The following is a 17,034-nucleotide window of genomic DNA, read 5'->3' on the forward strand; positions in this document are numbered from 1 at the left end:
CTTGGCGCTTTTTTTAAAACCTGAGCTCCACTTATTCTTGGAATTCATGGTCAACAAACCTCATTTATATCAAATTATACATACAATTTTTGGTTTAAAAGGCAGAAATAATTAATTATTTTGACTGATGGTTAAGATCAGAGGATGTTGAGTGGATCTCAGATGGGTAGATGTCAAAGTTTAGTCCGGATACTGTTTAAACCATTAAAAAAAAAAGAATTCAGATGCTATTAGATTAAATAAAACACCCAAAAAATTCAACAAAAGTAATCATTAATTTTACCTGAGGAACGTTGTATGGAATGTTATTTTTGGGCAATTTGGTTGAAAGAAATTCATATTTCTGATATAAAACACTTTAAAACGGGTCAATTTGACCCGAGGAAAACGCAAGGGTTAAATATCTAAGAAAAGAAACCCCAGTTATACCCTTTGTGCTTCTGAATAATATGAAAAGGGACAGACTGAACCCCTCGTTCATCTTAACTGAATCCTACGTTTCATCTTCTCATGAATCACGTCCCTCTAAGATCTGTTATCAGCTGATTGGCTGAAAAGTCACTAATATCATTTTGTAATAAATGTTCTAGCTGCAATGTGAATATGAGCTGAAGAAGCTGCTCATCAACCTAATAAGTCTCAAATAAAGGTCAAAATGTACTTTATTTTTTACAATCCTTAATTCTAACTTTTTAACAAATTTAAAATGTCTTATTTGTAACAGAAAATGTTGTTTTTTTGGCACTATTGAACTTATTTCTTAGCAATAAATTATGCAAAACCTTAACCCTCGTGTTGTCTTCCCGTCAAAATTGAAATCAACACTTTTGTTGACAGGTGTTTATCAATTTTTTAAAACTTTTTCTTACGTTTTTGTCACTTTTTTCAACACTTTTGACGCTTTTTTTCCAATGTTTGTCACTTTTTTCTGACGTCTTCAACAGTACGTAACACTAACTTATTAACTTTAGTTTTACAGTTATTTTTGAAATATATGATCAATAAAACTCATTTATAGGAAATTATACCTAATGCTTGAGTTAGAAAAGCAGAAATTAGGAATTACTGAGACTAAAATTAAAGGAATGGATGTTGATAATAATCACAGACTGGAATATGTCAATTTTTACTCAATACTATTTCAAAAACACTTTCAATTTGTTTCTCCAAATGCTATAAAATGGAATAAGACGCCCCAAAATTAATGAAAGTAGAGATATGTACTTGGCAAAGAGCGTTGGGTGGAATCAATCATGTTATTTTGGGGAATTAAAAAGAACACTGATATAGGACAACATGAGGACAACATGAGGACAACATGAGGACAACATGAGGGCAACATGAGGGTTAAGAAGTTATAGTTGTATCGTAGATGTCATTTAAAGGCCAGCGACTGACACAAATAAACATTTAAACATTTGTATAAACTACTTTATACTTTGGATCACATGCAAACTTCTCACTCAGCAAATCAAAATCTTGTTTTTTGAATAAATTATGAGACAAAATGCAAAGCAGATTTCAAGTTTTTATCTGAATCTATACAGCCTTCCCTCAATCACCAAAACAACAACAACAGCGACAAAAACTGAATGAAATGACACATGAAAAGATTTGAGATAAAAACAACAACATCACAGTCCCAAATTCACTGATTAAAGATTATAAAAAACAACACAAATAAAAAAAATCACATTTATACAAAATATCTCAAATATCTAGTTTGACAACAAAAATTCAGCTAGCAGCATGTTTTTTTTTTTTATGAAAGTACAGAAGCACCATTACATGACATAGTGATTCTGTGGCTCTGTGCGCTTACTTGGCTACATTTTTAATAAATCTCCCTTTAGTGATGTAGTCAGTTTTGATGCTATAATCGGTAATAATCAATAATTTAGGTAATGCCTGAACAACACCAGTTGAGTATGTGGTTGAGTTGAGTATGTCCCTTAATGCCCGGCGATTAGTGACATAGTAGAGTCATCGGTTTTTAAAAGGTCCGAGGCGGTCGTGAAGCAGGAAAGAGCATCTTTAAAGCTTAAGTTGTTGAATTAAAAAAAGGACAATCTATCCTCCATTTGATTGATCTGAATAAAAAATTAAAAACAGGGACTAAAACTAAACTAAATCTAATAAAAATTGCAGATCTTTTCCATCATTAGTGATTAAAAAACGGCAGAATGATCTCAATATATTAACGTTTTAAAGCATAAATATATAATAAATATGTTGCTGCATGTTTCGATGTGCTTTCCCCTTTGAATGTAATTGTTTAGAAACATTTGTCGCATTTTGCGAAGTCGGAATCCTTGGCTAGGAAATACACACACACACACACACACACAAAGACAAAGACACACACACAGACACACACACACACAAAGACACAGACACACACACACACACACACACACACACACAGTGAAATACAGTCACACTTTCGACTGCTTCTCTTTACTTCCAATGCCCTTAAAGCTGGCTAACTAAGACTAGCAGAGCCGGTGTAATTTGTTTATTAGCGATCAAGTGCGGTGAAATAGTTTTGTTTTTTTGGTGATTCCAGAGGAACCAAAATGTGCGCTCTAATCTGGTCCAGATCCTTCCGATTGTGTAGGAACCGGGTCCATACTGGGACCGGATTTCGGTACCCAACCCTACTGTTAAGTCACATAAGAGAACTCAAAAAGTCACCGTCGCTTATTAAATTAGACATTAATTGTTGTGAGAAAGACGATTTTTTTAAAAAGTAGGAAAACTAAGATGGACAAAAAAAATGTAGATACATAGAAAAGATGATGTTGTGAAAGTGCAGGTAAAGTGTTAGCTTCATATAACTGTAGTATAAAGAAGGAAATAGCTTATTTTTGGGGGTTTGGGGTTTCTTATAAGTGCATTCAATTATTTATATTATCTTATATAACACTGGAGCAGACGTATATTTCATATACACATTAAAAGTTACCTTTGCAGCGCAGGTAATGTCAGTAGAGAAAGAATTTGATATTTTTATATAAATATATATTAGATTTGATAGAATATTTAGATATTACGTAGTTTTGATTAACTGGGCTAATACTACTTCGGTGTCCAGCTTAGATAAAACTTGTTAATTTTAAAATACTTTTGAGTGATTTCTTCATAAAACTACCAGACAAATTCATAAAAAATTACATTTTCCTTCATCAAATAGTTCTTTTGCTGGTTTTAAATCAACATTAATTTAGTCTGATTCGAGAGAATATTTTCCTGTCAGATGCTCTTTCCTCCTCCGACACTCTCAGACCTTCCTTCAAGTTTGTTAAGACAACTGCATTTGTAGGCTTTTATTTTGAAAGAACAAGGGGCTAACCTGGCGACAAAACAGCTTTTTTGATAACGAGCCTTTAAATTAACATTTTAAAGGGTTGTGACAACGATATGTAGACAGCGGGACTTTCACAGAGCAAAAAATAAAAGTTGTCAGTTGTCAGACTTAAAGAAGTCAAAATGACTTCTTTAAGGCATTTTGTCACAATTAAATGTCGTGAGATGAGACTGAAACCTGAGAAATTGGACCCATAATGCTTCTCCACGGCAGCCATTTTGGAGCAGTAAACCAACAGAGCGGAGTGTGGGCGGACATTTTGAAACTTTAGCCGACCGGCTGGAATCGAGCGATGAGTTTTGGCTTCACATTCAGCTCCTAACGCAACGTTTTTACATCTAAACTCTAAGATCCTAGAGTCCTGTTACAGATGCCTTCTTCTTCTTTTTTAAACCTTCTGTCCTATGACACTACTAACCTTTTCCAAAAAATGATGGACGCTGTCGGTACACGCGCAGATGATAATCACGATGGACGAGGATTTACGGCACGGCACGATCTGTTCCACGGAAGCCTTCCGCCGTTAGCCTCCACTGGGAAGCTAACGCTAGTTTAGCTAGCAGCTAATTTGGCTAACCGCTAGCTGAGTCCAGCATGATCCATTTATCCCCTTCTACATATGCACCTCTCTCGTGAATTACATGTGCAAAGTATTCTTCAGTTCTAGGACTCTTAAACTAAGATAGTAGTTTCACTAAAAGTAACCAAAAGGTTTTTTTTGGAGGCTTATAATCTTTTGAAAAAACTGTACTAAGGTGTTTCTGTGTTTGCTGGTCAACTAGCTAAAGCTTTGTTGGTGTAGATCTGGTGTGAGTGAGACATCCGGGGCTGTATTTACTAAGATGTTTGATTGAGAACGCTCCAGCACCGATGTAAACAATTAGTATTAGTATTTGTATGAATGCATTTGTAATGTGAGGAACATTAGATGGGTTGTCCCCGCTTAATTATACTAGAAAAATTGTCTTGATTTGCAGAATAAGTGTGAATACAAACTGCATGTCTGTACTTTTCTTAGTAAACACAGCCCTGAGAGAAGCACCCGTGAAATGTTAATATGTTCTTTGCATAATACGTTTCTCTAAATTTCCTACAAGCCCTCACGTACAAATTGCATGTAAAGGATTAAGAAGAGGAGACTTAAACCTAGCTAAGCTGCTGCAGTGGAAGACAGTGGATAAATAACAATAGCTTCATATAAAAGTATAAATACACATTTCATAATAAGTAACACTGTCTGCAAGGCACTGCATGCTGAGGCAGTGAGGAACATTTCTCAAAAGGAAATCTATCTATCTACAGTATGGTCTATGTGAGTATATATGGCTTATAATAAAGTGCAGAGGGCAGCAAGCGAAAGCACAGTACCATGTGTGAAAGTAAAACCTGAACCACGAACAGCAGCGTCTCAGACGGTCTCTGAGTTTGACGACACAAACTTGGCACATCGTCTACTTTACGGTCAATCCGGCGATCGCCAACGCCAGCAGCAACAAACCAACCGACCCTGCAGACAAACGATAAATAAGGACGTAAGTGAGTAAGTAAACTATATTTATAAATGCACCTTTCACAGACAAGAAGGGTCACAAAGAGCTTTACAGTAAAAAAAACAAATAAAACAGCAACGCATAAGATACTGAGCCATGTTGCTGGTTTAGAAGCTCGTCTAAAAAGACGTGTTTTGAGGTGTTTTTTTTTTAAGTTTCCACAGAATCCAAAGCTCTCAAAGCTAAAAGGGAGAGAGCTGCAGGAAAGGCTCGATCACCTCTGGTTTTACAACGTGTTCTGGGACCAGGTCTTGGTCTGAAGACCTCCAGAGAGAGACCAGAAGCGTGGGCGTGCAATAGATCCTGGATGTAAGTAGTGATTAAAATTTTTAAATTAACTTTAAAACCCCTCGGTAGCCAATGAAGAGCCTTAAGCACGGGAGTTATGTGGATCTCCTGCTGGTCTAAGGACGTTACCCCCCCCCCCCCGATGGATCAACATCTCCCACATTACCAAGACCATGTCTGCACAAGATGAGTTTTTCAGTCACTTTCTGTCATATTATAGGGTACTGTAGTTGTTTTTTTCCAACCTGGACCCTAATTTCCTGTGTTTTTGTATCTAAGTGACTGATTATCCAGTATTAACCCTCATGTTGTCCTCGGGTCAAATTTGACCCGCTTTTTTTAGTTTTTTATCACAAATATTGAGTCTTCAAAATAAGTGCTGCAAATATCAACATTAGAAATATCAAATAACTTGAAAAAAACTCTAAAAAAAGCACCCACTACATTGAAAAAGTGACCATTTGCAGGCTCAGATTATTATTTTTCTAAGTGTCTGACAACATTAAAAAAAGGATCCATACAGAAATAGAGCTTTTTACTAAAGAGTAAGATCCTTTTTGTTTAACCATCATGTTGTCCTTGGGTCAAATTTGACCCGTTTTCATTTTTTTTACCACAAAAAATGGGTCTTCAAAATAAGTGCTAGTGTCAGAAATATCAAATAACTGGAAAAAACATCTAAGAAAGCACCCACTACATTGAAAAAGTGACAAAATTGTCAGAAAAATCGATAAAAGTGTTTAATTTCTTCTTCTTTTTCTTGGTTGATGGGAAGACAACACAAGGGTTAAGAGGTCACTGCAGTGTAACATTAATGTCACCTTCAATTTCTGTTTTTTTACCATTGCCAGGCTCAGATTATTATTATTTTAAGTGTCTTACAACATTAAGGAAAGCATCCCTACAGAGAGAGAGCTTTTTATTAAAGAGTAAGGTTCTTTTTTGTGTAACCCCCGTGTTGTCCTTGGGTCAAATTTGACTCGTTTTCATTTTTTTTTACCACAAAAAATGGGTCTTCAAAATAAGTGCTAGTGTCAGAAATATCAAATAACTGGAAAAAACATCTAAGAAAGCACCCACTACATTGAAAAAGTGTCAAAAATGTCAGAAAAAGCGATAAAAGTGTTGAAAAAGGGTCTTCAAAATAAGTGCTAGTATTAGAAATATCAAACAACTGGAAAAAAACATCTATTTCAGTCCACTAAAAGTGTTTTTTACCACTGGCATGCTCAGATTATTATTCTAAGTGTCTGACAACATTAACCCATGTGTTGTCCTCGGGTCAAATTTGACCCAATTTCAAAGTTTCTACATCAGAAATGTTGGTATCTTTCAAGCAAATTACCCAAAAATAACACAGATGATTCTATACAACGCGCTTCTCAAAGAAACTCAAGGATCAGATCTGTACGCACATGGAATAATATGAAATAATTTTGTCATTTAGGATTTTTTTATTTTTACTCAAATTAAGTAGAATTTCATATGAATTAGGTTTATAAACGATGAATTTAGTGTAAAACTATCGATGCTAAGTTGATTGGTTAGTGGGGAATTTTAGTGAAAAAGGAGCAGAAACGTTGAAAACGGTTAACGACAGATTGCACGTTGAAAAAAAACTGTAATTTTACCGTCGTAAAACACGCTTAATTCGAAGACGACAGAAACTACACACAACCGTCAGAAGCCATCTTGGTTGTCTCTTTCTTCTGCTCCAACAATACTTACCCTGGATTGGTTGAATAAACCCTAAATTCACCCATTTACATGTCAAATGTGCTGCTTCTAAAACACGCTAAAGGTGTTGTTTGTGTAAATGCGCTGGCGGATGGAATAGCGTCTGCGTAGCTAAGTCCAGGGTTGAAAAGAAAATGAAGCTCTCCTTTTAAAGTGGTTTAGATTAAAATTTCATTAAAATAGCATCAGAAACCCACCTGCAGCACGAGCTCCACCCTGGTTTCCAGGTCCTGTCATGCCTGATGGGGAACGAGAGCAGGGCTGGACGTAGTAGTAGATCCTCTCCTCCGTAGCCACGTCATTCTCCTGTAAATACACCGTGGATGTTTAAGGAGAACCGGATCCAGCATTCAAGGCGGAACCCCGTTTACTCCTAGGAGAGGTTTCTCAGTGGCTCATGAAGCCAAAAAAGTTCAACTTCCTGCGTTTCTTGCGCACTGTGCAGCTCATAGAGCAGGCGCGCTACAGACCTCCTAGCATAAGGGGACCAGATATCTCAGACAAAATCCGGGGACATTTTCAGCTCAGAAGTACCTCCAAAACACGTCATATTTTTATTTTTGTAAAAATATAAAACGGGGACACTAGACCTAGACCTGTTCCCATTAGGTGCTGAGCCCCCCCCCCCCCCCCCCCCCCCCCCCCCCCCAATAAAGGTCTGGTCCTAGACCCACCGCTGCTGCTACTTAAAAGTCCACTCCACTACACCTCAGAGGGGAATATTTCAAGATAGAAGGTCCTAATATATTTACACTGTTTGGCCGCTATGTTTAATTTGTTTAAAAACCTGGAGCACTTCCTGGGGGCCTGAAATAGACTAGTCTACTTTAATACAGCATAATGTAACGCTTCTACATGGTGGTCCCATTTATTTAGAAAAAGACAGGGGGATGCTTTAGGACCTGTCAGTCAGGACAGAGGCTTAGCGATGCTAACCATGCTAACACTGTGCACATAAATAGACCTGAACTTGTTTTTGGGGGGGTTAATCATAAACTCTGACCCCATCACTAAGTGTGCATACTTCATCAAAGTTAACTAAAACACTTGTGTCTTCTTCAGTGTTCTCCCAACCAAGCTAGCCAGCTACCACTAGCATTAGCAACCTAGCAAGCTACCACTAGCATTAGCAACCTAGCAAGCTACCACTAGCGTTAGCAACCTAGCCAGCTACCACTAGCGTTAGCAACCTAGCCAGCTACCACTAGCGTTAGCAACCCAGCCAGCTACCACTAGCGTTAGCGGGTAGCTTAGAGGGATGTTATGCCGATTGTACTGCAGTACACGCTGATGAATGGCACCCTTTATCCTGATGTATATCTTCTAGATGAATAACACCATAAATAACAACGGCTTGGCTGTGTCATCCTCCCCAAACTTAAAGATTCAAAATGGCAGTCCCCAAACTAACGGGTGACCTCAGCGCTAGGGTTGGGCATCGTTTGGCTCTAAACCAATCTGACTCCAGTTCTTTTTATTTTATTTTATTTAACCTTTATTTAACCAGGAGGTCCCTTGAGATTGAAATCTCTTCTTCGAGTTCTGACTGTGAACCTGTGTTAAATTTGCCGAGCTGCCAACTCTCACGCGTTGGCCGTGAGACACACGCATTTGACATTTGGGCAGAGGATGAGGGCCAAACATTACTGAGCCTTGCCACAAAGGTTAAAGCATTAGAATTTATGTAAAACAGTGGTTCTTATTCTTTAGAATTTCAGTGGTCTTACTTAGTTGATCCCTCAACATTAATTTAACTTTTGGGTCCTGGACCTGTTCCCCACAGACCCAAATCTTCTCAGCTGTTGCTGACATATGCTCCTGTCTCTTTATTTGGCTCATTATGTTTGGCACATTGTCTGGGTCAGTTCTTATATCATAAGAAGTTAATAATGTAAATGCTAAATGCCCTAAAACCTGTTGATACCACAACAACAGAAAGGCTCTTAACCCTACAGTTTTGCACATATCATGCAAGACTTGATTTCTCCATTTTTTTTGCACAACACTCCAGAAAGTGCCATTTAATGGTTTATTTTTCAATTTTTTTCCTGGGGGGTTATACCCCCAGACCCCCCTAGGGAGAGCCCCCCATCCCCCCACAAATGACAATTCCCAGTTTTAACCCTGAAGGATAATGACGCTGAAAGAGCCAAAGAAATGTCTTTGTACACGGCAAAATAGGGGTTGCCCCCCCCCCCCCCCCGAATCTCACTCCAAGGTTTTGGGAAAAGTTGGCAGCTCTGAATTTGGAACCGATGATCAAAATCAAATCCAAAAAAACAAACATTGGAATCGTAATTTTGGAAACAATTCAAAGATGAAATCGGTTCTCGAAGCCCGATCCCAGTCACTGCTGCCACATCACTTATTATTTTTATATTTTCCCACTAATTACACACAGAGACACATGAAGTCCAAGTTGAATGACAGACGCTTTGTGACCTACGTTGGCGGACACCATGGCGGCGGTTATATTCACACATTCATTCACCGTCATCCGGCCGCCTGCGAGCTTCACGCACGGAGGACTGCACGTATGGGACGCACCGCTGGAGACGGCAAACGTCTGCAAGAATTAAAACAACAATCACTTAATGAGAGTGGATAATTAATCAAACAATACGCTGGGAAGGGGGACATTTTAATGGACTAACTTTCTTAGACTTAGACTTCTTTTAATTAATCCTTTTGGGATGACTCCTGCAAGGAAATTGAAATTTCCAGCATCCGTTTTAGCGAGAAAAGAAAAGTGACAGTATAAAAGACAACAAAAATAGCAGAAATAATAATAATAATAACAATAAGAACATTAATTAATGAAAAACGACTTAAAAGGACATTAACCATGAAGTTGTTGTTTGCATTAATCCAAATTGCAGCTCATACAATATTATTTTTACCATATAGTAACGCTATGGACCTGTTTTTTAGATTAGATTAGATTAGATTAGATTAGATTAGATTAGATTAGATTCAACTTTATTGTCAAAACACAAATAGATTTGTCCCATGAATATAATATAATAAAGAGATAACAAGTATTGTGAGCAAGATTTACAGCTGGATATATACTGAATATAATATACAGGTGGATATTACTATAAATAGAAGTTGTACAGATATGTATAATGAACATAATATCAGATAGATTACAGAGTTTACAGGTGAATGTGTCCTATGAATATATATACAAATGGCTATTATTATAAACAGAATTTTTACAGATAGATAAATGTAATAAGTTAGGCTAAAATGAGCAGTATAACATTTTGTATATGTGTGTCACCATTTTGTGTTTTGTTGTGCAAACATATTTTAGACACCTAAAAAAACATTGATATCAGTTTAAGTGTATACTATATTTAGAATATTTTCAGCGCTATATCTTGCTTTACCTTTACGATGGAGAACTGAAGCCGTTATCTCTGCTTTCTGCAAAGCCACCAGACTCCTTTAAAAAAAACAGGTATTTTACCTCGCAGAACACGGGAGTTGCTGCTCCACCTCTGCCTCCATCTGGTAGTTAGTTTGAGTTTTTGGGTGACTTTGGTGAACCCGAACTATCCCTTTAAATCACCAAAGTCCCACAATAACCCCAACTAACCGACGGAGGCAGCGGTGGAGTCCTGTGTTATACGAGCTAAAATAACTGTTTTTGTTAAGGGAGTCTGGTGGCTTTGAAGAGAGCGGAGATAACGGCTTCAGATCCCCTTCAAAACATCTGAACTACTGGTATCCCTTTAGATTAGATTAGATTAGATCAGATGAGATGATACTTTATTCATCCCACAGCGGGGAAATTCCCTTGTTACAGCAGCATTTTCTACAGTGAAATCAAAACAAACACACAAGTAAACACACAACAAAAACAGGCAAACAACAGCCAATGAGCAGAAGGTAGACTGAAAGTAAAGTGGCGTCTAATAAAGGTTTTGTGAAGTAAAGTCTAAAGTAAAGTATTATAACCGGCGCAACAGGAATGTGACATGGAATCTGCTTTTATGAGAATAAAAAATGAAGCTGCAAACTGCACTTTTAGCTCACATTGCAGACCGATCTCATGAAATGGCGTGTGTATAACACGCCAATCGGTTTGGCATTATTGGCGTGTTATCAAGAGGCAAACTCGCTCCTTTTAGCGTGTTATCACCCCCCGTTTGACCTCCTTTGACGTGCATTACTTCGCGATGACGTGTGAATTTACGCCAACCAAACCCCATTCTTCTTTTCCTAAATCCCAACCGGTGCTAGTTTCTCCTAAACCCAACCGTGTGTCACATTCCCTAAACTTAACTGTTGCTTTCTTCTTGCTATAGCACAGCATGTGGCGTGTATGTGTACTAGAGCAGGGGTCTTCAACAGGGGGTCCGCGACCCCTAGGGGGTCCGCGGAGATACTGCATGGGGCTCGCGAAAGTTTTGGTTGATTAGACTTTTTTTTATATTCCCCCCCCCCCCCCCCTGCAATTTTTTCCACCAATTGAAATGTCTTTAAATACACATTAACATGAATTCAACACACTGTACTAAACAGATAAATGGAGGCAGAAGATGTCTTGCAGTCATCAGTGCACACATGGCACTATAGGACCAGTTTGATATAACACAATTTTATACAATATATATAATTAGGGGGTCCCCGCTCCATCTCGCCATCAGTTTGGGGGTCCCTGGCCTGGAAAACGTTGAAGACCCCTGTACTAGAGGATGGATACCCGTGCGAACAGATCTTTAGAGAGGAGGCTCGGGTTCGGGTCGGGCTCGGTCACATCAGCGCGATAAGGCGTTGAACATTTTTTTGTGTAAACTCATTCTTTTTTCTTTTATTTCTATTGGTTTAGTTTTTTCTTTTTTGCTCGCTTATTTACTGTTTGGGTCTTACTGTATTTTACAAATTTTTATCATGTGAAGAACTTTGCTCCTTTGTCTGTAAAAGGTGCTATAACTATATCAAGTAAACCTATTATATTACACTGTCAGCAGCGGCAGCAAGGCATTAAACTAAACATGTACAGTAGATGTGTGAGTGAACATCTCTTATTCCATGACGTGAAAAAGGTGCATCTTACAGCTTTATTGAAAGAGTTTTTGTAAAATAAAACGCAGAGTAATGAGGTTGTGCTTGTGTGTTTTTGTGTTTTTTTGGGGGGGGGTTGGATGATAGTTGCAGCAGGGACATAAACAGATTGATTTGCATGAATACATGTTCTGTGTTGTAATGCATGCTGGGGGATTTTGTTACCATGTCGTTTGTGCTCCATGTGGTTTCAGAGTGTTTTTCTATCTCAAATGTTGTGATTCCACAGCAGGGATAAGGAGAGAGTCTCTCCTTCACTTCGGAGTTCCCATTCACGGACACCACAGCCGCCGAAACTGACCAAACAAAGACACAAATATGTGGAGAAATTGTGAATTTTAATCCTCTGTTGTCATTTTTTCCCTCTCTTTTGATATGCTTTTACTGTAATTTGACATAAATTATGAGGAAAGACAAAGCCTTTAAACTTGAACCGCAAATAAAACAAATTACTTTAAATGTGTACCTAAAAATATCAAATACCAATGACACCAAAGAAGAAAAACTTCCGTAACACGTCAGCATGTTTTGGTTTCTGTATTTCTTTATTTCTAATGAGGTCTGACAAGCATCGGGCTACTAATTAACCACTTAACATACCACTAGCCTCTCTCATAGTTGGGATTTCCTAACCGGTTTAAAATACGTACCCACTTCACACTGGAAACCACCTGCACGTGTAGCTGGTAAAGTTAGGGAAATCCCACAGGCTAGGCTGCTTTTACTTTCAATGAAACCTTAATACGGTCAATAGTTATGTAAAAACAAAATGATGATACCCGAATAACTTATTGTTACAGGATTTAATAGTAAGCCTTAGCTCGAGGCATCCCTAATAGAGTAATAGTACTGTAGCAGTGAATTATTAAAAAATTAGTAAAATGTCGACGGAGCGTCTGCAGCTACACGGACGCCACCTTAAATACAGGGTTATTGATGCTAACATCAGCTAAACTAAAGGGTCACAGTGGTCAAAAACCACAACCATTCACAACAAAGCAGTTTACAAAACATATGTCATGTTTAAACACAGTCACACTACTAACTGTTATATAAATCACAACTTTAAAAACGCGAGCCGATATATCCCAAAAGGTAACGCGAAACGTCATTCAAATATCCTCCAATTTAATATATTCTACGTTGTATAGCATGTTTTTAAGCAGGTAAAGCATTACTTTAACATATTTTCTACATATGAATGACCCGGTCTATAATTCGGCTTATGTTAATTTTCATATCTCAATTATCTTTTAATACTCAGTCCAGTGTAAGGAGGGGAGATTAATTTGCTGCTTTAAAATGGTCGACATTTAAGTAAAGTTAAGTACAATCCTGCTGAATTAATCAATAACCGACAACTATTAATAAATAGCATGAGTGTTTCCTCTTGGATGCATGTTTAAGTGGGGGACATTTAATTGCCAATTTAGTGAATGAAGTTGGCATTACAGGTCGCTAACGGGACTTACGGACCTATTAGTCATATAGTTTATTAACACCGTAAAGCACAATAATAATAAGAATAATAGTAATAATAATGAATTACTGACTAAAGTGAAAATGAGATAGTTTGCTTTACTCACCAAAAAGAAGGAACAGGACACAATAAGATGTCACAACGTTGCAGTACATGATGCTAAACCTACTTTTAATCGACTATACTGTTCAGCAAAGAGGTCCATACATGTTCAATGCGTCACGTGCTCTGCGTAGGGGGGGCAGTTAAAGAAAGGAAGTGCGCACTACCGTAAACCACGTCCCGCCCAAGCTTTCGTTTAGCTTCAGTATAAATGACCTCATCACATCAACTCAAGAACAGTTGTCCCAGAAACCGTTTCAAAGCTTCTCAGTCGGATTGTTCTTCTTCTTCTTCTTCTTCTTCTTCTTCTTCTTCATCATCATCATCATCATGTCTCCAGAAACTATGAACCTTGCTCTGCTGTTGTCGCTGTTGTGTAAGTACCTTCATTTAAAAACATCATCCAACATCCGCCATAATGCATTTGAATGTGAGTCGTTGCATTAGGGGGGGGGGGGGGGGGGGGGGGGGGGGGGGGGGGGGGTAGTAGCTCCGCCCGTAGGGGGAGTTGGGTCGGTTTGGGAACCGGAGGGTTGCTGGTTCAAGTCCCCAAACACGGACCATATGGTGGTGCCAGTCCACATGGGTCCTCTTGCTTGGGGTGCCTTTCCACGTGCACCCCCTCTCTCCATTAGTGAGCACGTGTGTGTGTGTAATAACAACAGTGTAAACAGTCATTTACAGGATATCTTAATTAATCTTTACATTTAACCTGATTCTGTACCAGCTGTGTTTAAAAGAAGAACTGAAGAAGTCATAGCTGGATTAAACCAGATAGACAGAATACTTTAATGTACTGAGTGTCTTCTGTGTCTATAAGTCAAACCTGTAATATTGAAGGTTTTACTCCCATTATACTCCTAATTGATGTATTTTTGTGTCTTCCTACAGGTGCGTGCCTTGCTTCGGGCTTGGCTGTCCCTGAGAACATTTTGCAGGTTTTGTCTTATTCCGGGTCAGACTGCGATCTTCAATGCACCGCCAGATCCAAGCCTGGGGTCCAGTACCGAGCTGTGAGATGGTACAAGGTACAAAAACTACATTATTGTCTTTTAAATTAAATACTATGTGTGTACAATGCTCCATGAAGAAGAAAAGACTTCTCGATTGTTGGACAGGATTCAGATTTTTAGCCTACTTTCTGTTTCACTCTCCTTTTAAAAGCAGCTGGAGGCTCCAAAATGTGTTTATAGACTTTAAAATAAGGTTTCTGGGAGTAAAAGTAAAAACTGTTGCAGTTTAGGAAGTATTTACAGAGATATTAGCAGAGGGGGGGAGTCTGAAAATACTCAAATTACACAACTAGAACACATAAAAGTCCTGAATTCAAATTGATAGTTTTACTGTAATAGATACAACAAAAAGGAAGTATTATCAGCAAAATGTGCTTAAAGAAGCAAAAGTAAAAGTACTTATTGTGCAGAATGGCTTCTTGCTAAGTGTCACGTTAAAACACATACACATTATATGTATTTATTATATGTAATACTTTATAAAACAACCCTCCATTCATGTTTTTTGTCACTGACAAATGCCTGTAAGAGCATTTCAATGTTCATCAATGTGGAGATAATTTTTAAAACTTCTAATAATCTGAATGTGCAAAGTAACTGATGTAAAAAGCACAATATTGGATAATAATATAAGTATTGGCTTTCAAAATGTGGAACTATATAGTAACATAACATGGAAATACGCACTTAAAGAACAAGTAACTTAAAACACTTAGTACTTAAAGTACTATGAATAAATGAAATAGAAGACTTTGACAATTCTGACACCATCTTACTTCCTAAAACAATCATAATATCACATAAAATCATTAAATATCACAGTGTTGCTGAGTTTTTAGTCCCAGAATTAAAGATTTTAGACTTCGAACCTACTTCCGAACTGTTTTTGCCTGAAAGTCAAGACAGAAAACGACTTACACCTATATATATATATATATATACATGCATATATGTCACATTTGTTTTAAGGACGGCTTAGTTACATGCATACATACATATATATATATACATACATACACATATATACATATAATGATAATATATTTATTCATAGAGCGCTTTCCATCAAAGTGCTTTACACCAAGAATACACTTTAAATACAAACAGTACAAAAAATGTAAATTCGAGACAGTAAAAAGTAAATAACACTATACAAATACATCAAAGATAAATTAGCATATAGGACTCATACGCAGACTATATGTGCATGCATATATATATGTACTGTATATACAGTATATGCATGCATATATATGTATATACAGGATATATACATGTGTGTGTATATATATAGACATGCATACATATATATATATATATATATATTGTATGCATATAGGTCGGCTTAGTTACAGTCCCCTGATTCCAGTTAAAAGAAGAACGAATGGTTTTCATGTGGACCAGCGTAGTTCTACATGACTCTAACAAATCCCCGATGTGGTCCCAGGTCGGAGAGTCTCCGTCGTCCCGCCTCAGCGGCCTGTTGACCAAAGACCTCCCGGACGGCCCGACGCACCGGTACGGCGGCGTGGAGCGAGAGGTGCAGCTGCTGGGCGGATCCCGAGACCTCATCCTGCCCAACGTGACGTGCGGGGACGGCGGACTGTACACGTGTCACCTGGCCGCACCTGTCGGGGAGCAGAACCAGGACGGGCAGGTGCTCCTCGCTCTCATAGGTACACAGAGACCTTCGTCTGCTCTGAAAAAAGAAAAAACAGCCACATAAGTCGTTTGTATAAGCGGAAATTACAACCTACGTTCACGTTTACGGTGGCAGAGCCCTCTAGTGGCCGTGGCGGGTATGACAGGAGCAAAGCAGGAATTATAATGTTGTGTCCAATTGTCAGTGTCACTGCCCAATGTGAGTCGAGTGCAGGTGTGAGTCGTGTATGTTTAGATTCAAACGGTTTAAGACATGACACTGTCATACTGAAATTTGTGAAATCCAGGGATTTGATTGCTAACGTTAGCTCAAAACACCATTCAACTGACAGCCTTTGTTGTGTTTGATGCTAACTTGTAGCTAAGCTAGCAATCATTTCAAAAACATTGTAGTTATCTATGGTTGTTTGAATGCTAACGTTAGCTCAAAACACCATTCAACTGACAGCCTTTGTTGTGTTTGATGCTAACTTGTAGCTAAGCTAGCAGTGAACCAACTTGGTTAAGTAGGTCCATTTTTACTGTGTTGACATCACAGAAGTCTCTCGTTAGCATCTTGTAGGCTACTATTAGCAAAGTGACTCAAATCTGCACTCTCCTCACATCGGGCAGTGTCCATTGTTAGCTTAATTTCTATGGGAGCGGCGGCTGTGCAATGCATTCTGGTAGCGTTGAGGGGGATTTTGTAGAAGCGGGACGTCATTTGCATAAAGTCGAATCCAGCTAACTTTATGCAAATGAGGGGGGGGGGGCTGGCGT

At 38.3% G+C, this 17,034-nt stretch overlaps 1 protein-coding gene and 1 long non-coding RNA gene across 2 annotated transcripts in view; one reads left to right on the top strand and one right to left on the bottom strand.

The window, feature by feature from the left end:
• Positions 1-3,964: 3,964 nt before the first annotated feature.
• Positions 3,965-7,241, bottom strand: LOC117945958. The gene is made up of 2 exons (XR_004656932.1): positions 7,140-7,241; positions 3,965-4,874 (listed from the first exon to the last, which is right to left on the bottom strand). It is a non-coding gene; the product is annotated as an uncharacterized LOC117945958 (long non-coding RNA).
• A 6,548-nt stretch (positions 7,242-13,789) lies between these two features.
• The window catches only part of cd83 (CD83 molecule), a 5,648-nt gene continuing 2,403 nt past the window's right edge, over positions 13,790-17,034 (top strand). The window contains exons 1-3 of the mRNA XM_034873686.1: positions 13,790-13,976; positions 14,492-14,628; positions 16,061-16,289. Coding sequence (XP_034729577.1) covers positions 13,931-13,976; positions 14,492-14,628; positions 16,061-16,289 — 412 coding nt within the window. The 5' untranslated portion in view covers positions 13,790-13,930. The remainder of the gene's footprint in view (positions 13,977-14,491; positions 14,629-16,060; positions 16,290-17,034) is intronic.

This window comes from Etheostoma cragini, chromosome 6 (genome assembly GCF_013103735.1).
Source record: "Etheostoma cragini isolate CJK2018 chromosome 6, CSU_Ecrag_1.0, whole genome shotgun sequence".
NCBI classification, from domain to species: Eukaryota; Metazoa; Chordata; class Actinopteri; order Perciformes; family Percidae; genus Etheostoma; species Etheostoma cragini.